The sequence below is a fragment of the Trachymyrmex cornetzi genome, unplaced genomic scaffold, assembly GCF_001594075.2.
Source record: "Trachymyrmex cornetzi isolate Tcor2-1 unplaced genomic scaffold, Tcor1.1 scaffold223, whole genome shotgun sequence".
Lineage (NCBI taxonomy): Eukaryota > Metazoa > Arthropoda > Insecta > Hymenoptera > Formicidae > Trachymyrmex > Trachymyrmex cornetzi.
Genome location: NW_017296881.1, coordinates 538996 through 559305, shown reverse-complemented (window position 1 = coordinate 559305; position 20310 = coordinate 538996). Strand labels below are relative to the sequence as shown.

The following is a 20310-nucleotide window of genomic DNA, read 5'->3' as shown; positions in this document are numbered from 1 at the left end:
GTGTACCTTTCTCACACTTTAAAGGAACTGGATAGAACTACTTATACTCATGGCAGAGAACTATTTAAGTAGAACTACTTATACCATGCTTACACCATAATTGGGATGTTTGTTATTTTTTGATATTTGTTTATATTGCTTGTGAGTAAGTTAGGCTCTTTACTGGATTTCATGATGACTGAAATTAGTGCGATGACAACGGTATTACGCAGAATGTTTAGCAAGAAAGCGACTTTCAAGTCTGCGATTCGCACTAAGCCACTCGCCGGTATTCATAAAAAAATGAAATTTATAGAAAAGGATGAGTCGGTTGACAATTTTGATGCTGAAGACGTAAGTGAATTTGAAGCAGACTTTACGAATGTTGGTACTAGCTACAAAATGTATGAAAGGTATGTACGTCTAACACTTTTATATATTACATTTAATGCTGGAATATAATGTTATATATACATAATAGTTTGCAGTTATATATATATATATTTATTTGCTTTTTCTATCTAAGTTTACTTTATAATATTTAATCTGATATTTAAACTCGATAATAATTTTTTTCCATTTACATCAAAACTTAGATAATTCTCATTTATGATAGTTCATTTGAATGCATGTTCTTTTTCATTTTAACAAGTGAGATTTAACTGAGTATTTACCTATCTACAATCTATATAAGACTATGGGTCTGTTTTTTGTGGCTGAATTAGTGTACAATTTAGAACTTGAAGTAAGATAAGTATATGTTTCATATTTGGTAAAAGCAAGAAAGAGAGTTCTAGTGTAGTCTAGTACAGAAATAAAAAAAAAAGAGACTATACGTATTTTACTAAGTCTTGTTAACTCATATGAAAGTGAGATATATATTATAAACCTGTATTGTTATGCAATAACTTTATTATCAAAGTAAGCAAGTAGTAACGTCCTCATCTGAGTATAGTATAAAATACATAACTTTAGATTCATTATCACTTATGTGAAAATGGAAAGTAACTGTTATTTGTTGAAAATTGTGAAAACATTGTATATAATAAAATATGTCCAATTAATTTATTATAAGACATTAATTTTTTTTTCAGGGAGATGCAGAGCAGGAAAGAACGTCTTAAACAACAGATTGTTGTTCAAAAGTATTTTAAAGAGAAAGAACCACGTTTCCTCACATTTGCTGAAAAGGAACTGATTCATAAATTACGTAACTTCAATCCCGAAGAGTGGACAATAGAGAAACTCAGCGAGAGTTTTCCTGCTTTACCAGAGACAATACGAAAAATCTTGCGTACTAAATGGTCGCCAAAATCAGTGGAGGAGGCTGTGAAATACGACAATGTGGTGAAGCAAAATTGGGAAAAATTCCGGATGGGTGAATTTTCATTAAGTCCCATACTCAGTGAACATCTGACGAAATTTAAGGACAGGAAAATTATTTCGACAGACAGAGAATTATTAGCGAAACGGTTTGTCTCTACACTAGAATTTAAGAAACCAAAGAGTCAGTTGTTCTCTAGTATTGTACAAACTTATCTCGATGAGAAACAGAGGGATACGAAATTATTGTCGCAAGAGCATAATTCAAGTAAATTGACAGATAAATCAAATCATTGTGAAAATCAGAATTTATTGACTGCAAGCACTACGACCGACAGTATAGCTGTTATTAAAAGTACAGAGATTTGTAGATTAAATAAGGAACTGTCTTCTACATCGTGTATAGATTCACAAAATCATGATGAACCATTTAATAAAAAAAAAGAGGAGCTACTTACATTTGATGAATTTGTAAAGCTGAAACTTGAAGATATAAATGAGGAATCTCCGGAAGAAGGTATCGCTCTCCTAAATGCATATAGGAAGCAAGTAGATGCTAGTCAAGAAGTGCAGAGTACAGAAGTTGCCACAGCATCTGACAATGCAGTAATTTATCCGAAAGAAGATGCTCCATCAAAAATTCTACGACCATCTGAGAAAGATGTTTTTGTAGATTCTAACGATAAAAATAGAAGCTTCAATATTATTGAAGCAGATGACAATTTATTAAATACTTCCATCATAGCGCGGAATAAAAAAGTAGACGTAGAATTAAACTATGCTAAGCCAATAAAAATCGCAAAGCATCTTTACAAACCTGGAATGACGTATCGGATCAGCGATTGTTATTACGATGACGACGGAGAATTTTTATATCGTGTTCCGAATGTATATAGTTGAATTTGTAGATTATTAATGAAGATAACAAATGTAATACACAAATGCAATAGACATAAAATAAACAAAAATTTCTCTAATATCAATTTATTATCAATTTTCTTTATTATATCAAATATAATTGTATTTTTCATATTATTCGCGTAGACGTATTTTATTACATTATTTACATTTAAATTATATAAAATAAATATATCCTCCCATTAAGTACATTATTCATCCATTTTTTTGTCATACTCGTATGACAAAAGAATGGACAAGCTTTTCAAGCCTGTTGACTTTAGCGTTTACCGTATCTGGATACACGGTATTGCAAAAATTTCATATCATCTATGTGTGTATGTGTATAGAAAGAAAAACCGACTAATGTGTAGCTAAAAAGAAACAGTCGTTTTATATTGGTATCACTGCAAATATCAACAGAAAGCGATGGTTAGATCTACTGTGCGTAACATAACCTATATATATAGAGTTTGCAACAAGAAATTAATTAAGTATCGAATTGGAATGCAACATTAATAAATTAATATCGTATTGATATATAACATTGTCTTCAAATATGATATCAACTGCTAGAGCTGTGCTTCATGTTGAACGACATATAAGTTAGTATTAAGGAAGTTATTGTGGTTATAATGTTGTTCTTTATTAATGATATATTTATAATTTTTCTTATAGTATAATCACTTATTACTTGTAATTACCAATCGATATATTATCGGTGGCTATTCATATTATCCATTATTACAGGTTATAATATTGTAGTCAATGGATTTCATCAATCTTGCGTACAATATATAAATCAGAAATGGAGACAAAAGTATGATTTCTGAAATTATCTATGTTTAAATAGAGAACATTAATATATATTCTGATATATTTAACATAAAATCATGTCTAAGTTTATTGTATAGTTATACATAAGATATCTATATTGTAGAAAATACGAAAGTGTAAGAATTTGTTCTGTTTGAATTACTTTATGTATAAAATTTATTAATATAGATCTTAATGATATTAACAGATATGTGCGTAATTTCCAATTATAATTGCCTAATTAATATAATATATTTTAGACGTGGATTAACAGCTAATCCAAACACTTGTGGTCCTTTGACAAATTTGCCAGATTATACATTTAAAAATGGAAAACCTACGCCTCTTGGAGTAAGACAAAAAGCACGCTTAGATAAACAACGTGATTATGCGGTATGTAAAATAAATAAAGATTATTTGTTATTTATTATTTGTTATGAAATTATGTACCATTCTTTATTCTATTGATTTCCAGTCAAAAATTATTAAATTAGTAGGAGAGATAGATTTTGCTGTTGACAGACATGCTAGAATGCAGGAAAAGGAAAAAGAAGAGAGACAAGAAATCCTGAACAATAAATTGAAACCTAAAGGAGATTTACTACTTCAAATACAAGCAGATACAATAAAAAAGTAGTTTTTATATATTAGATAAGAAAGTAATATACTTACTTAAATATTATCTTGTATGATTGTTTTATTTTTCCATTATTATCCTTTTACTGATGCGATCAATAGTTGATATAAAAATCGATACTTGGATCACATTCCATTAAAATATATGTGATTAAAAGGCAATATTAGAGAAACGCGATATATAAAGAAAACATATTTTCAATATTTTATATGATTTCCAATTTATACCGTATAATGTTTTGCAAAGTATACTTGTGTAAAGGTATTATTTTTAATTTTACATCAATGACACATACTGAACAATTAACTATATACTTATAATTTATCCTCTAATTATGTCGTTAATCTCGATTGGCAAGCAACACCGATACATAGCCTGCCGATGTTTTTAGCAACTGAAACATTTTAATCTTTAACGGTAAAACATAAATTTAAATGTAATATATATACCATTAAAAAATTATGACGCATACGATAATCTCACAAAGAATACCAATATTTAATGATTCAAGTAAAATCACAAAAAGATTTGCATATTACTTATATGTGTCATATAACTCACGTTGCAAAACGTGGACATTGTCATCGGAAATGTTTTTCCCGCTGTAATATTAAGTGGTTTCTTTGTGCGCAGCATAATTAATGTCAGGTTTCTTGCTGCTTTTGGCTCTAGAGTATACCATACGTATTCATACGTGGCGCGATGTATTTTTTCAGACTGAGAAAATATGTTTCATATATAATTCAATAATAAGATTGGAAATAAAATCGTTTATGTTAGAAATATTACTTTAAATATGAAGCGCCATTATGGTCTGAATGTTAAGATGTTGAACTATTATATATATTCATTTAAATGAATTAATTTCAGAAATCATATATATTCATTATTGAGAAATTAATTGGATTAAATGATTAATCTTTCTTGCGCACAAGCGCGAATGAGAGAAAAGTGAGATTAATTATTTAAATTACGTCACTTGATTGTAAAAAAATTCGATTTTTTGAGAATTAAATCCATTGATTGAATTACAGTTAAAATGTACGATTTTATAATTTTTATTTTTCTACTTTTCTACTGCAAGCTAATACTACCACGTTCATTATTATATGTTTCAATAATAGAGGAGAGTCGCCGATATACTGACATAATTTTCTAAAAAGACACCCTTTTATTTCTCGGAATTAATTATTGCATTTTATTAATACTAATAAAAAAGTGATTTTAATAATCAAAGAAGTAAAAACTCGTAACTTATATATTTGTGGTTTATTTTTATACGAAATCGGCTAAAAATGACAAACAAAAGTAAGTTTCGCTTGAAACATTTTTTTGAAATAACGAATAGTTTGAGAGATTACGTCCGAAGCTTCAAATGGGATACCTTGATTATTACGGACGTATTAAAATTTATATTTTTGAAAATTATAATTATTGTTAAAAAATATTTTCGTTTACAGTTAAAGTTATAAAAACATTCTAAAGTATAGAATTAGATTATTCTCGCAATTATTATTAAAGAAATCATTATTATATTTACTTGAGCCACGAGAAGTTCACCGACCGCACAATAAAGACACGTATGCATTAAAACACATATTGTGGCGGACACGTACCAAATTAATTGCATCAATGACAATTGACCACCTCGCTTAACAACCTAAATTATTGTAAATTATATCCATTATATTTTAATATGTATTATTTTATTGATTTGCAAGTTATATTACATGAAAAATTATAAAAAATAAAACATCTATAAAGGATCAGCATTGCATCTTGCAACGTCAATATTGTTATTTATTAATTAATTATAATAAGTCTAATATCTACTTTAGACCTTAGCAATATGATATATGCTGTACTATTATTTTTACTTACGTTAATTATTAGAAATCCATCAAAACAAAACAATATACCAAAAAAGAATAACAAACCGAGCAGCATTAAATTGAATGTGTTATCAATAGTTTCTATAGATCTGTAAAATAGATACTATGAAATAAAGAACGATACATGAAATGTTATGTAAAACGTTTATACATTTTCTATAAAATTATTTTAAACAGTGTAATTTCTATTATTTTAAAAGATTCTAATTTTTACATTTACTGCTTATTCCTAAAATATTTAAATTAAGTATGAAGCAAAATTGCATATTGTATTTTTTCAATTCAAATTTTAATATATTCTTTACAGAATTTCTTTAGAGAAAAAATCCGACAAATCGATTTTGAACACTCGTAAATATTTTTAATTCAGGACCTGATCAAGCGAATATGGTCTTTCACGTTGTACTTTAAAAGCGCTTTGAAATTTGAATTCTTTCCCAAATTCAATAGTCGCAGATGTAGATTCTCCATCTGGCCACATATATGTAAGATCAGAAGTCCAAGGAAGTTGTCGACTGCGGTATATGAGAGACCAGATGTAGTTAGCCCGATTACTTGTATCCAATATGTTAATTCAAAATTCGGGCTGTTAGATACATCGTGCGGATAATATGTTTGGATTGGCAAATGCTTTCCAACCGGATCGGTAAAATTCGTTACGTGCCTGAGTGTCTTGCCAAAAAGGAAAGAGCCGAAGGTTATCAACAACGTGGAAAGTATCATAAGTGCTCCGCAAATAGCAAGCGAGCGGGTGATTCTGGCTTGTTTTAGCATGACGATTCGTTCTTCTTCCATTTTCACTTTTATCCAATCTTTCACAATCATGTTAATCAACGGCGATAAAACTAGGAAAATAATTTGTTTTTAATATACATATATGTGATATTATTTTCTTGTAATATTATTGTGATATTGTGCTCGTGTCCTCAATTCAATTTATGGATTTAATATAGTGGAGTAGTATGTATAGGTATATTTGTTAAAATTCATAGTTTCAGAAAGTAGTCAAAACGTTTAAGTATTAGTTCGATAAAATAATAAAATAGAGAAAAATATAAAAGACTGAGATATAAATCAGTTGTTAAATAATAAAATACCTCCTTTGTTGTACCACATAATGAAGACTTTCAACATCGTTATCAAAAGAGGCAGGGTATATTGTAAATTATCTATCATTAATATCATATCGCCCCATACTCTTATCAGTGACATTACTGCCGGTATAGTCAATACAAAAATCAACATAATAATATTAAATAGAAATCGAATCTTTGATAATAATTCTCCATATCGAGTTTTGCTTTCTTTCGGCCACAAACCGATAATTTTTAACATGCTGCGATTCAGACTGATTGCCCATTCTAAATCTGTGTAATCAATCAAATATATTAGAATTATATTTGCTTAAATATCACTTTATACTATAAAATTTTATGTTTTTTTTTATATAACTTTACATATTACAAGATATTAGTTGGATTTGTGAATATTACTTTTCACTTTACACTATATAAAACATAATTTCACATATTTTTTCGTAGTTTTATATGTATATTGTATTTTACATTCTTAAATATTGAAGGTAATATATATACACAATTATATTATTTCTTAATAAAAATTTCATTTTTTAAATTAAAATACATATTAAATATAAAATTAATATAAGTCCACACAGATTTATATCACTTTTAATACAAATTTGTAATGTGCACCAATTTAAAACTTTATTGAGTACACAAGATAGATGGAGAAAAAGAGAGAGAAATAATAGAAAAGCAGAGTATAATGAAAATTTTTTTTTTAATTTTGATGCTATAAAAATAATAAATTTATTTTTTAATTATTGCGTTGTATACATACAGCAACTTAATTTAATAACATGTAAGGTATTATCTATTAGGTGATACGAAATCAAAAATATATTCCCAGTATTGAAATTTAAAACGTCAATTATTGTGTCTTGCTTTTCAATACACTCTCTTATTCTCTTATATGAATAAACATTTAATACAACAATCTTAAATTATAATACAGAAAAATAATATTTTATATTCAATATATGTCTCGTTAAAATTATTAACTAAACAAAAAAGAACACCTCTATATTCATCTGAACTATCCATTGGTCAAAGAATTACTGATCGTCGTTTGTCAACGATATCATCCCCACTTTCTGAATGTTATTACCACGCATGCTTCTGACGAAATTCTTGAAACATGGTAGGTACATTGCACCGTCGTAAATATTGCAGCAATCAGAACGAACATGTGCTGTTATCGTCAAAGTGTTCATTCGGCGAAAGGGTAGGATGTATAAATTATAATAGTGAGTGCGCAAAAACGAGCATTCGAAGTTCATTGGTACTGGTCGTTATTTTGTATTTTTTTCTCTTTTGCGAAGACTTCGTAAATGAAAGGTCGCAACTGCGCGTATAAGAAAAAGAATTTTTACGTTCGTAATAAGAAGACGAAATGGCCATATCGTAAAAATTTCAGAAGATCCGTGGAAAGGTGCCCAGCTTGTAGATACTTTTTGCGTTGCTAAAAAATTCCATTGCTGAAAGAGAAAAGAATTACCATCTGTTAGACCCTTTGATGATACATTATTAATGAATCTGTAGCTGCAGGTCGTTTCACCGAGCAGTTGAGACGTAACCAGATAACGAAAATGATGGGAAGAAATAGTGACAATGAGTAATAGTGACAATTTGTCGATGTTAATTCGAGTTATTACTAAGAGGTACGTCAGCGCAAGTTTATGATAATAATAACAATAAAATAATTTTAAGATCAAAAGACGTTTAAAATTATACTGAAAATTTCAACAGATCCGTGGAAAACGCACAGCTTGTAGATATAGTTTTTACGTTGCTAAAAAATTCCATCGTTGAAGGAGAAAAGTATGATCGTTTATTAGACACTTTGGCAATGCATTATTGATAAATCAGTACTTTGTAGCTGCAATTCGTTTGTACCGTAGTTACCAATTTCGAGATACGTAACCACAAAACGAGAACAATGGAAGTAATAAGCAGTTTGTTGGTATCAAATAAGCCATTGAAAATTTCGCGTGGAAACGCACGGCTTGTAGAGACTTTTTGTGTTGCTAAAAAATTTTCGTCGTTGAAAAAGAAAAGAGTTGCTGTGTCCTGGACATTTTGACGGTGCATTATTAATGAACGTATAGCTGTAGACTGTCGTTTCCAGCAGCCAGTCGAAATTTAGCCACGTAACGAGAAGGATAGGAAGAAATAAGTGACAGTGATAATTTGTGTGTGTTAATTTGAATATGCGAAAAGATATATGTATACGCGTGTTTATGATTTATATAAAAGAATTCTGACGAGATTAAAACATTTAAAGGAAAAGAAAAAAAAACGCTTAAAGTACGAAAATTATTGCTTTTCGAAGATTAGTGTGTATCGTTATCTTCTTCTTTCTTCTATCATATGTACAATACGAACCACGTATAGATAATACGAAAAATGGAGTGTCAAAAAATTCATTTTTTTATTCCATAATAGGTAATTATTAAATTTAAATAATTCTTAATCTGCAAAAAGATTAATTCTGCGATGAGATGTCATTTGTTTCGCATATTATTGACGAAGTAAATAAGAAAACGGTTCAAGACATTTTTGTGAGGCTTTAAGAGCTGGTTCGGCGGGATGCTAGGGTATAATTTCGGCGATGTGATTTTATCTAATCTTCTTACCTGCTTACGAACCCCATCAAAAAGAGAGAGGAAAATAAATTTGATGATGCCGTTCGTTTTTGTTTAGGACAGGAATTTCTGATGGGTGTCTCCGTAATGATATAAGGGGCATCTTAAATTCTGAAGCTACTTAAATAATTATAAACGTTAAATCTTAAATTACATAAAAATGTAACCGAAATAAATATTCTTTTTTGTATAACTATATATATATATTTATTAATAGAATTTTTATATATATTTATTATTACTAACATTGTAGCAGTAATAATTTAGCTAATAATAGATCTGGAAATAATTTTGTTGAATAATTTAAATAATTACGTATAGAAATCTCAAACATGATGATTAATGCTGTAAAAAGTTTCCCAGGTAACACTATTATTGATTTATATACGTTTTGTCTGTTTCTAATATCTTTTCAAATCGAGTATCGTTTCGTGAACTGCATTTAGATTTACGGAAAAATGCTTTCGCGGTGGTCTAATCACAAAAGTGACATTCATGAAATTTGCATGTGACACGCGTGACGATGCCGAAGCGCGGATGCGTGAGTCGCATGAATGATTGTCCAACGACGTGCTTATTATGCAACACAATACATTCTTTCACAGACTATTTTTATACGCTTATCTACGAAAATCGGGCAATTAACGTATATAATCAATCAGTAAAGATTTGTTTTCATATTAATAATGAAAGTATATAAAAAAAGCATTTAAAAAGAAGTTTTTTAGCATTTAAAAAGATAAAGCTAGAAAAATATTTTGTGTAGTGTAAACAATGTTACACAAAAAATTCATGTTTCCTAAACATATACCTATAGATATGAATTGCGATACAATGTTGTTACTGACTTAATTATCAAAACTCTTTTATTTTCATGTAGAACAAGAATACAATCAGAACGCAAAAATATCTTGTCATAATTAATAAACTGTCGCGGGAAATAAAAGATTTAAAAAATTAAAATATAATTTAAAAATTAAAAAATTTCCTTTATTTTATAAATGCGCGAATTATGATAAAGGTTTATTTTTTTCGCATACAATTGTTTTAATGCGCTGCTGCGATGATTGTGACGGAGGATCTCGTGTTGGGAGCTCCGCGAATATTGATCTTGCCTTTGGATGATCCTAAAGTCGTTGATTCGTCACACGCTACCGCGTAACTACCATTGTCGTTCACTACACTAGCGTAATGAAGAATTCCTACACAAGAAAGAATATTTAAGATCGTTATTGCTTATCAAGAATCGTACTTAATGTAGTATTAAAAAATAGTCTTTAATTATAAATTGATATAAACGCTAAATTATTTTATAATTGATTATATGTTCCTTGTTTTTTTCTTATTAGCAGCATGTTCTTTTCTAATTTTTTGCGTACATTCAATGTCGAATCAAATCAAGTTATACAAACTCTTGTTAATATTTCCTCACCATTAGTGACAGACAGAGTTAGGGTAGTTGACTGAACTCTGTCTGTTGGATTGTTAAACACGATAACTCGACGAAAGACTGTTTCGTCGGCATATCTTCTTCCAACTTCAATATTTCCGATGAATCCAGTGGCAGCATATGTCTCGGGTAGGAGATTTTTCTGTACAAACGTAGCATAAGATATAGATCTTTCTTAATGATAGAGACTTTTTCTCAATAGAAATATTCTTCGCAAAACTATTTTTCTTCTACATATATTCTGATAGAGAATACGTATAATAGTGTATAATATACTATTTATGTTTCACCTTTCGATATATTTTACGCGTTAGGTAAATCTGGCAATTCGCACAATGATTGAATAAGCTTGCTATTTATCTAACTAATAAAATTTATCGGAATTTATGGAATGACCGGAAAGTCCAGACCGATTTTATCTTGATATTTAGACGTATAATACCTATAGATTAACTTTTGTACAATTAATTTCTAGATTATCTTACGCTACAAAAATCGATAACAACGTTTATGAGAATAAAGATCCAATCGATGATATATACATTGTTTCGCTCTATATTACAAAATGTTATACAATGTTATAAAATATTACAAAGTATCTTAATGTTTACACTATGTATTAAAAATATAAGAAATAACAGATTATTTTAGTAAAAGTCCAGATTCTTCAAAGAAACAAACATAAATATTAATGTGCGCCTTACAGTCTGTTAATGAAGATTAAATTTAATTTCAGGTAATCTACAATTCCTATCAGAATTCAGGGTAGAATTTGATTTATAATTATCGTGTTCTATTTGTTCATAAACAAACGCGCTGTGTAGTTTAGCGAAAAATATTTGAAAAATACACATATATTGTAAAAGCTAGAGTTGGGAAAGTTACATTATAAAAGTAACTTGTTACTGTTACTCATTAGTCATTACTGATTAAAAAAAGTAATTTGTTACACACCATTATCATTATAAAAAAGATAATGAGTCATTACAATTTCTATTATTTTTCACCGAATTTTTATAAACTTTTTTTAGAATAGACACGAGATTGAGTTAAATTTTTAGATACTTCAGCAAAAACCGTTTTTTTTTCTATGAATATCATATAATTTCATTTTAAAATTTGACATAATCAACTAAACTAATGCTCGTTTCTGATGTAAATTAACTTTAATTTTAATTTATTTTACTCGTCATTTTCTAATTCTAAGAATTAAAAAAAAAATGAACAGAGTAATCTTAAACCGAAATTAAAGTTAATCTATAATACATTAATGGAAACGCGAACATAAAGCAATTGTTTTAATCTCGCTATTTATATACATATATATTTGTAAGTTTTTATCTATTCATGAAACACACGATAAATTATTAACTCACCAGCGCCGTTTTTGGCACAATATCCTTCTCGATGAAGTCGATCTGGACATTCTTCGTCTGTGATAGGTCGACGGCAGCAACCGTCTGCAGGAGGCCAAGAATCGCAAGCGCAAGAACAACGATCGGACGTGACATTTTGGTACGGTTTGATCGGATCTCAAGGTGTGTCCGTTTCTTTTATAGGGCAGCTCGAGTGATGCGTCAAGGTGAGCCTGCCTTATCTGCACAGCTCTTTTATGATTTCTCCACTGCTGGTGGCCCTACCGTGTTTCTTCCTCGCGGAATACAAATAAGAAAAACGCGACCGCGATAGAGGCACGTATATGCCGTCCGTCTGGTTCGCAGGGCCATGCATGGTCGACGAATTCTCGCGGATGACCCTCGAAAAGAGTATCGCCCGTCCGATTGGTATTCGAGACAAGCACTTGACGCCCCAGGTGCCAGTAATAAAAACGCGCTGTTTTTTTTGTTGGAGTCCTTACTTATGGAAGCTATCCGCGTGGCTACGGCGAAAATGACGTAGCTTTCAGACTTTCGATCAGTTCTTCGAACTCGCAAGCTTATATTCAATATTGTTTTCGGAGAGACTTTTTTAGATGACTTTTCTATTACTTTTTCTTCTAATCTTAAAGATTGAATAAATATATAAGAAAAATATATAAAAAACATAAAAATTTGCATTTTGTATTTTCAGATGGGAATTTTATACATATATATATCTATTATATAATTGATAGATATGTATAATATTAATAACATAATTATAATAAAATACATAATACATTAATAAAATTATATACAATATACATATAATATATATACCCCAGCAAACCTAGCAAATCATAAAAATACAAAAAATATTTAATGTCATGATTTGATCAAATAGATAAATGTAGAAACCTTCGAAAATTTTTACCTTCCTTTCTACCTTCCTTTAAATATCTCGACTTGTAAAATTCGCAATAGTAATTTTTTTAAGAATTTACACGACTGATTCTATTGCATCTTCTATCGCCTCACTGTAATCATTTATTCCGTAAAAAGTAATGGTGTGTGTGTTGATTTATAATTATTATGTGTGTTGATCTATAAAAAATAAAAACAAGTACAAATAAATTTTCATATTTCTAACAGTTTTAAGTACAAAGAAAAACATCTATATATTGCTAACATTCTTAAGTGTGGTCTTAGCAAATTCATACAACTCGATCGTAAAAAGACCTGTTTGGAAAGAACCAGCATTCCAACTCGTGCGGATTTTTGGCAAAAAATTCAATTTCCACTTGATTCTCGAGCGCGCTGATGCAAGCGCTCTCTATTGGAAGCAGGCAGAATTGAGATGGCGATGACTGAACGGATGACAATGACAAGCAGTCAAGCAGTCGACGATCAACATTCGGGTAAAAATGGCGCTCGCCGATGTTTGTGGCATCAAGTCTTCTATTGATTTTGGCTATTCGCGAGAAAATGATAAGGTCGTCAATGAAGTCAAGACATATACCAGAAATTTCACCAACAACCTTCATCTGGCGATGCCGCCGTTCGTAAACGTAAGCATGCAACGACAATCATGAGCCAAATTTGCAGCATCATGCAAATCACACATATTTCGTGACACGGAAATTACACTTTAAATTTGTCAAATTAACATGGACAATTGTTGTTACGTTGCAGCAATTATTAATAACGATACTGATATCGATAGTAATTAAATTCTTTGAATTTCTTTTACGATTTTCTTTCAATACACAACCAATTATTTTTAGGTTATTCTTATGTGTAATTGGGACAAAATCATTCTTCAAATTAACAGTAAATAAAACTTTCCAGAATTATATTTTGTATACTTGAATGCTTTTATCATGCTAAAATTTCAAAATGATGTTTTGTTTTGGAAAGTAAAATGACTTGTCTTTTAAATTATTTTTTTACGTTATTTATTTTTTACAGCCGGCTGAAACTCTTGGTCAAATAGTTCAAGGCACTGATGAAAGTGGAAAGAGTCTAAAAATCAAATTTGACCATGGAACCACAACTTTGGGTTTCCAATATCAGGGTGGTATCATTCTAGCAGTGGATTCACGTGCGACTGGAGGACAGTTTATTGGTAAAGTTCGTTGCATATCTCACTGATAAATCATATACATTTATGACAAAAATCAATCTACTCTTATGTTGATCTTTAGGCTCGTCCACCATGAAGAAGATAGTGGAGATAAATGATTATCTTCTTGGTACTCTGGCTGGTGGTGCTGCCGATTGCGTCTATTGGGATCGAGTGTTAGCAAGGCAATGTCGCATGTACGAACTCAGAAACAGAGAGCGTATCTCCATCGCAGCAGCAAGTAAACTCTTGTCGAATATGATTTATAATTTTAAAGGAATGGGACTAAGTATTGGTAAGATATTCTTTTGGTTCTGTAAAAGATTAGATATCGTAGGATGTGAGAGGACCTTTATATGTGTAATCTTGTAGGTATGATGCTGGCTGGATGGGACAAGCGTGGCCCTGGACTTTACTATGTTGATTCTGAGGGCACTCGTACTCCAGGGAAGGTTTTCAGCGTCGGTTCTGGATCTGTGTTTGCGTTTGGTGTTCTGGATTCTGGTTACCGGTGGGATTTGACAGATGAACAGGCCTATGAACTTGGAAGAAGAGCGATCTATCATGCCACACATAGAGATGCCTATTCTGGCGGTATCATAAGAGGTTGGTTATAAAATAATTATATATAGTAAGAGGTGTCTTAGTATAATTTTATAATATTCCAATGTTTTAATATATAATTTTACTTTACAGTATATCACATGAAATCAACCGGCTGGGTGCATATCTCGGATCAAGATTCCAAGGATTTGCATTATGCATACCATGCAGATAAATCAGCAGAACCTTCAACAAGCACTTCCTAGATTTAATTATTAAATATACATTGTGTATGCAGGTATTAATCGTTTATGCAATAAAACGAAATGATTTCTATTTGTGTAATTTATAATAAATAATCGTATAAGTTTAACGCTTCCATTACTATTGTACAATTTTATCAAAACTGTTGCAAAAAAAAAAACTGTTTATCTACAATCATGACAATAAGGTAAATGTGCCAATTAGTTGACATCCAATTATTGAACAAAACGACAGAAATTTTAAATATTAAGCTTTTAATTTGTATGCAATTTTAAATTAATTCATCTTATTAAATTTTTATAAACAATAAATTTATTCAGAGTCTTACATTTAATCAAAAACTTAATATTTAAAATTTTTTTCATTTTATTCAATAATTAGGTCATGTCCGCTAACTAGTATATTGAATATCAAACTATTAACATAATTGACTTTCAATTTTGAATTGAAATTAATCAAGTATTCAAAGTTTCACAAGTGGACATTAAAATCAAAGAATAGTTAAAAAAATTATTTAATAATTTTATTATCAGATAGATTATTACTCTATTTTTGCTGTTAAGTATATTATTATATAAAAATGTAAAGAATATTTTACAAATATTTTATTACTTTGAAAAAATATTATCTTTTAAATTTAATAATACTAGACATTGCAAATTTAAACTTACATAAAAGTAAGAAAATTTAGATATAGATATGGACTACGAATTTATATTAATTTATGTTTATATTATCTTTCATATTAATACGTAGATCGTTTTGTCGTGCATATGTCCGCCGTCGTGTATAACGTATATTCAAGACAAGGCATCGCGAGAGAAATATAAGCGACATGTGTGTGGTAACCTTTCCCCCCTTTCTTCTCACATCTTTTCACATTGGTACTTGGTAGTGCGACGCACACCGAAGGCGTCGCGTCAGAACTCGCGAGTTGGAGCTGTTGGAGTCGAATGCTATCGCTAATTCGCTACCGGAGTGGCGAGGAAGAGAGAGAGCGAGAGAGTCAGTGTGTGTTGCGTTGTGTCAGCAATCGGTAGCATATTGTGACGGGAATTCAGTTGAGACTCTGACGCGAAGACAACGGGATGTCAAGCAGCGGAGACGAGTGTAAGCTAAAGGGCGGTCATCCCCCGGCAGGTTAGTGATTTTCCTCTTCCTCGTTCGCCCTGCGAAATCTACGCGGGAAGACGGGTTAGGAGTTAGGACTTGCGTTTGTGGCTCATAGCCACGACGTGCCACCTGTCGATTGCGATCAGATTTCCAAGGTCGGCCTTTCGCTGAAGTTCGTTCTCTTAATGCCGGGTCGCGCGTCTCTCATGCGACTTTTGTCTCTTTTTCAGTAAAGGCGGGCGGTATGAGGATAACGCAGCACAAGACACCGAAGGATGAGCGCGAGACGAAGCCTAGCAAAGACGTCGAGGAGAGCAGGCCGTCCAGCAGGTGAAGTAGATCACGATCTTGGTGTACCGTATTTGTCGCAGTGACATGCTAAAACAGTTGTCCTTCGACACTGATTTGATAATTAGCGGCTTTTACCAGCATCGAAAGACGGCCGTGGCGCAAACAGTGGCTTACTGCACAGAATTGGTTTTGAAGGAGGCAGATGGAGGGAATAGGGATGGAATGAAAAATTTAATGACATTTAAGAATTCACAGATTGAATTTTTCAACAAACTAATATTTAATTCGTAACTGAAACATAAGTATGGGTCCTAGTCATTCTGAGACGTTTTCCTAATTTTTAAAAATAGTGTAATGATTTGGAATAATTTTATGTTTTATATATATACAAGCTTATTTTTTTACAGTTTTGAACTTAATTCGGAATTCTTAAAAAAATAAAATTAGTAACATAAAACCTTAATAGCTCCCATATGGTTTCTGTTAATCATAAAAAAATATATTCTCTCGTTACGAATTAAGGTCATTACATATCTATATAATTTAATTAATATTCTAAAAATAGATGTTTATTTTATTTATTAAATTATTAAACTTATTATATTTTATTATCTTTACTTAAAAGACAGTAAAAATATTAATATATTATTAATATTGATTGGAAGGAAAGTAATGTATTTTTAGATCAAAATTATATACAAAATATATTCATTAAAATGAACGAAATTTGAATTTCAAAAAAGGAATTTACAACTTAAAATCTTTACTTTTAAAAGGTCGCTATATTTTTTAGTTTCTGTAATTTTTACATATAGATAGATCATTGCTCAATGGTTAAAAGGAATGCCATATTTTTAGCTCAAATTTATATATATTTTTAAAAAACATTGACGAATACACCGTTTAATAAAGCAGTTTCAGAATTTTTTAAAATTGCGATACGCATGTAGATGATTTTTAACGGAATTGTGAGTAATCAAAATCAGAATGCTCCTTTTATTTAATCCGTAAGTAACTCAGTAACAAAACGTCTTAGGAACATTTTTGAAAAACGATTTTGTAAGGAAAACTTTAAGCTTTGATGTTAGATAATTTAAAATTTTCACAAATTTTTTTTTGGAACCACAAAGTGAGAAGAAAATTTTTCATTTTGTTCAGCTCGTAGTTTTCTATTATATGTAAAAATTACCGAACTCACAGAAACTCAAACAATATAGCGACTTTTCGAAAGTGGAGATTTTAAATTTTATTCATTTTTAATGAATATATTGTATATATAATTTTAAGCTAAATATAACATTTTTTTTCCAATACAATAGTATTAATTTTTATATTTAGATCAATTTCTTAGATATTGCTATTAATCAATGAAACAGTTGCTGATAAATGACACATATTTCTTTTATAACTGTAATTTTTATTGTATTTTCTATAAATTGTTTGTAATTATACATTGCTATTGTTCATATTTTTAATAACTTGTATAATTATTCCTCTGGATCTTCGCCATTACGAAACTGATTCTTCCCACGTATTATTCAGCTCGAAGTATATCAAACATGTGACACATCCATTATACGTTCTTTTTTTTATATTTTTAGATACGAAATGAAAGAATTGCAAGACAAAAAATTGTGATTACGTTGCTTAATCCATTTCTGCGCGACAATTTTGATAATAAGTATGATTATCGATGCTCCACATTTACATAACACAATGTTGTGCAATCGAAAATAAACGCGAGTTATATCTGAAAAACACATACGGAAAGAGATACTATATTTATGCGCAGCGCCAAATAAAAATAAACGAATTTAAATATAATTTGAGGATTAACTACGACATGTAGAATCTCAAAAAATTCCTCTGAACTTATTACGATAAATAAAAATAATTTTCTTCCATTTTTTTGCAGTAAATAATGTGTAACATGTTTTTGAAAAAAAATTCATTGATATTAATTATCAATTAACATTGATATTTGTAATCGATAATGATACATCATATCGTTCGAAATGTTTGCTTAACACAGCGTGAGTATATTTTTATTCATCTGGTATAAAATTGTCGCAGTTTATGTCTTGCAATACATCATTACATCCGTTGTTTGCGCAACAAAGACATTGAAAAGACAAAACAATATCTTTTTTCTCCAAATATAAATATATGTTGCAAAGATATGTCGGCTCTCTCTCTCTATTCTAGAATCATTTTTAATTATTATTAATGTTTCTGAATGTACCTTCTAGATATCAATTTTAAAACACTAGAATTGCCAATGGTGATTCCGTTAATTAGTTTAATTTTTTTCTTTTTTATATATAGTACAAAATATTGTAAATATGTGATTATAATACAAATAATTCTAATGATACAAATAATGTTAAAATAATTCTTTACTAACCGAAAACAAGAATAAGAAATTATCAAATTAGTACCTTTGACGACTCTTAGCAGAATACTATCGGCAGCTCTAGTGTTAAGATATTGTAAAAAGCAACGTAAAGTATTTACAATTCGGTATTATCTTATCTTCAGTCGCATATAGAAAATAAGAAGAGAATTTTTGATGTTTGCAGTCCGCCAAAGACAATAATGATTAGCGGCGCTCCGGCCAAAGGAAACGCAGATTTTCCACCAGAAGCTGTGCAACACTTCCACGAGAAACCCATACCGACTCATGACGCACGACCGGCGCATTGTTCGCGTCCCATTATCATTCAGCAGCCTAGAAAGTGAGCCGTACTTCGTGAGCCGTGCATCGTGCTAGTGGGTCTTGTTCCACAGTCACCCGTTAAATTTACAAAAAAAAGGAATAATTATACAAATATATATATATGGGAGATAGGTATATGTTATATAAGCGTACTTAAACAAGTTTTTAAAAGAATTAAAATTGAAGAGTTTGAACTTCGCGCGGCAGCGTTTGTAACGATTCTTGATCCTTTAATCGATGATTGATCGTAATCCTTTTTCTAACGAGGTACAAGGAAATTGTAAATTAAAAAAAAATTAAGTCGGGATAAATTTGCAAAAAAATTAAGAGTTACCGAGTTGGATCCATTTCTTAGGATGAAGAACAGGCAGGGCCTGCATAACTAATCGGTTGAAGGATCAAGGAGGCTCAATTTCTTGTACGCGTTGAAATATTAGATGACTTCACGAGAGATATTACTATATTGTTGTTAAAAACAAAAAAAGTTTATTTTTGACGCCACGAGATTCCTTGTATCGGCATTTAAGATGCATATACGAGCTTTTGCGAATATATCTTCGACTCGTTATCGCATGTTTTATCTTTATCTTATCGTTCCTTTTATTTTTACACTAGACACGACATATTTGCTATGATTGCATTACGATTAAGTATTGTTGTAACATAGTTACATAATACTATCACTAGTTTGGGGACCAGTATGTACTGTGACTCATGATGGAATTCGTATTGCACATTCTCAACCTTCTCAGAATTTTTCTTTTTCTTTTTGTATCCATCTGATTATAGCTTGGAAATCAGATGAATCAGCATCACTTTGAATTTCAGAGAATGGAATTTTGTCAACATAAGTTAACATAAAGTATTATGTTAACTTACGTTAATGTCATTCAAGCGTGTAAATGTCGAGCGAGATCCATAGTTGGCGACAGTTTGTATAACATTTGAGAACGAATAAACATTCATACATGTACATAAACCATGGATTGTGTCTTAATTATTTCCATGTGTTGAAATGATATTATATTATAAACTAATTTATAAATAACTCAGTGATCATTGTAGTTGATGTTAGTGTCAAATTAATATTTAATAATAAATATTGACTGTCGATATATGTATTTAATCATTAATGCAAAAACTGATTTAATCACAATAAAATATTTTTTTATTGAACATATA

The 20310-nt window shown here is 30.2% G+C and overlaps 6 protein-coding genes across 6 annotated transcripts; 4 read left to right on the top strand and 2 right to left on the bottom strand.

Annotated features, from left to right (window-relative positions):
- The first annotated feature begins 38 nt into the window (after nt 1-38).
- LOC108760459 (uncharacterized) lies at nt 39-2217 on the top strand. Its single transcript, XM_018506462.1, has 2 exons — nt 39-392; nt 1074-2217. Exons 1-2 carry the CDS (start codon nt 172-174, stop codon nt 2200-2202), a joined length of 1350 nt encoding a protein of 449 aa, XP_018361964.1. The 5' UTR covers nt 39-171; the 3' UTR covers nt 2203-2217.
- Nucleotides 2218-2635: 418 nt separating this feature from the next.
- On the top strand, nt 2636-3652 carry mRpL52 (mitochondrial ribosomal protein L52). Its single transcript, XM_018506089.1, has 4 exons — nt 2636-2804; nt 2950-3019; nt 3276-3408; nt 3491-3652. Exons 1-4 carry the CDS (start codon nt 2759-2761, stop codon nt 3650-3652), a joined length of 411 nt encoding a protein of 136 aa, XP_018361591.1. The 5' UTR covers nt 2636-2758.
- Nucleotides 3653-3908: 256 nt separating this feature from the next.
- Nucleotides 3909-7728, bottom strand: LOC108760457 (odorant receptor Or2). The gene is made up of 7 exons (XM_018506459.1): nt 7646-7728; nt 6642-6911; nt 5918-6389; nt 5534-5633; nt 5193-5312; nt 4214-4369; nt 3909-4046 (listed from the first exon to the last, which is right to left on the bottom strand). Exons 1-7 carry the CDS (start codon nt 7668-7670, stop codon nt 3993-3995), a joined length of 1197 nt encoding a protein of 398 aa, XP_018361961.1. The 5' UTR covers nt 7671-7728; the 3' UTR covers nt 3909-3992.
- A 2482-nt stretch (nt 7729-10210) lies between these two features.
- LOC108760456 (uncharacterized) lies at nt 10211-12372 on the bottom strand. The gene is made up of 3 exons (XM_018506458.1): nt 12098-12372; nt 10704-10863; nt 10211-10473 (listed from the first exon to the last, which is right to left on the bottom strand). The coding sequence occupies exons 1-3, from the start codon at nt 12230-12232 to the stop codon at nt 10319-10321; spliced, it is 450 nt and encodes a 149-aa protein (XP_018361960.1). The 5' UTR covers nt 12233-12372; the 3' UTR covers nt 10211-10318.
- Nucleotides 12373-13503: 1131 nt separating this feature from the next.
- On the top strand, nt 13504-15078 carry Prosbeta5 (Proteasome beta5 subunit). Its single transcript, XM_018506457.1, has 5 exons — nt 13504-13647; nt 14048-14204; nt 14284-14496; nt 14574-14807; nt 14898-15078. Exons 1-5 carry the CDS (start codon nt 13504-13506, stop codon nt 15008-15010), a joined length of 861 nt encoding a protein of 286 aa, XP_018361959.1. The 3' UTR covers nt 15011-15078.
- Nucleotides 15079-15884: 806 nt separating this feature from the next.
- Nucleotides 15885-20110, top strand: LOC108760297 (death-associated protein 1). Its single transcript, XM_018506158.1, has 3 exons — nt 15885-16148; nt 16352-16451; nt 18992-20110. Exons 1-3 carry the CDS (start codon nt 16097-16099, stop codon nt 19149-19151), a joined length of 312 nt encoding a protein of 103 aa, XP_018361660.1. The 5' UTR covers nt 15885-16096; the 3' UTR covers nt 19152-20110.
- The last annotated feature ends 200 nt before the right edge of the window (nt 20111-20310 follow it).

What these genes read in the sequence shown, in the direction of transcription:
- LOC108760459 (XM_018506462.1), top strand. Translation starts at nt 172, where the DNA reads ATGATGACTGAAATTAGTGCGATGACAACGGTATTACGCAGAATGTTT. An exon ending in AGCTACAAAATGTATGAAAG is followed by an intron (nt 393 to 1,073) that starts GTATGTACGTCT and finishes TTTTTTTTTCAG; the next exon opens with GGAGATGCAGAGCAGGAAAG.
- mRpL52 (XM_018506089.1), top strand. Translation starts at nt 2,759, where the DNA reads ATGATATCAACTGCTAGAGCTGTGCTTCATGTTGAACGACATATAA. An exon ending in AATCAGAAATGGAGACAAAA is followed by an intron (nt 3,020 to 3,275) that starts GTATGATTTCTG and finishes AATATATTTTAG; the next exon opens with ACGTGGATTAACAGCTAATC. An exon ending in ATAAACAACGTGATTATGCG is followed by an intron (nt 3,409 to 3,490) that starts GTATGTAAAATA and finishes ATTGATTTCCAG; the next exon opens with TCAAAAATTATTAAATTAGT.
- LOC108760457 (XM_018506459.1), bottom strand. Translation starts at nt 7,670, where the DNA reads ATGGATAGTTCAGATGAATATAGAG. An exon ending in GACCATATTCGCTTGATCAG is followed by an intron (nt 5,634 to 5,917) that starts GTCCTGAATTAA and finishes TCTATTTTACAG; the next exon opens with ATCTATAGAAACTATTGATA. An exon ending in GTGAACTTCTCGTGGCTCAA is followed by an intron (nt 4,370 to 5,192) that starts GTAAATATAATA and finishes ATATTTTCTCAG; the next exon opens with TCTGAAAAAATACATCGCGC.
- LOC108760456 (XM_018506458.1), bottom strand. Translation starts at nt 12,232, where the DNA reads ATGTCACGTCCGATCGTTGTTCTTGCGCTTGCGATTCTTGGCCTCCTG. An exon ending in TTGTGCCAAAAACGGCGCTG is followed by an intron (nt 10,864 to 12,097) that starts GTGAGTTAATAA and finishes ACGTTTGTACAG; the next exon opens with AAAAATCTCCTACCCGAGAC. An exon ending in AACTCTGTCTGTCACTAATG is followed by an intron (nt 10,474 to 10,703) that starts GTGAGGAAATAT and finishes TTTCTTGTGTAG; the next exon opens with GAATTCTTCATTACGCTAGT.
- Prosbeta5 (XM_018506457.1), top strand. Translation starts at nt 13,504, where the DNA reads ATGGCGCTCGCCGATGTTTGTGGCATCAAGTCTTCTATTGATTTTGGC. An exon ending in CGATGCCGCCGTTCGTAAAC is followed by an intron (nt 13,648 to 14,047) that starts GTAAGCATGCAA and finishes TATTTTTTACAG; the next exon opens with CCGGCTGAAACTCTTGGTCA. An exon ending in GACTGGAGGACAGTTTATTG is followed by an intron (nt 14,205 to 14,283) that starts GTAAAGTTCGTT and finishes GTTGATCTTTAG; the next exon opens with GCTCGTCCACCATGAAGAAG.
- LOC108760297 (XM_018506158.1), top strand. Translation starts at nt 16,097, where the DNA reads ATGTCAAGCAGCGGAGACGAGTGTAAGCTAAAGGGCGGTCATCCCCCG. An exon ending in GGGCGGTCATCCCCCGGCAG is followed by an intron (nt 16,149 to 16,351) that starts GTTAGTGATTTT and finishes TCTCTTTTTCAG; the next exon opens with TAAAGGCGGGCGGTATGAGG. An exon ending in GAGAGCAGGCCGTCCAGCAG is followed by an intron (nt 16,452 to 18,991) that starts GTGAAGTAGATC and finishes TGATGTTTGCAG; the next exon opens with TCCGCCAAAGACAATAATGA.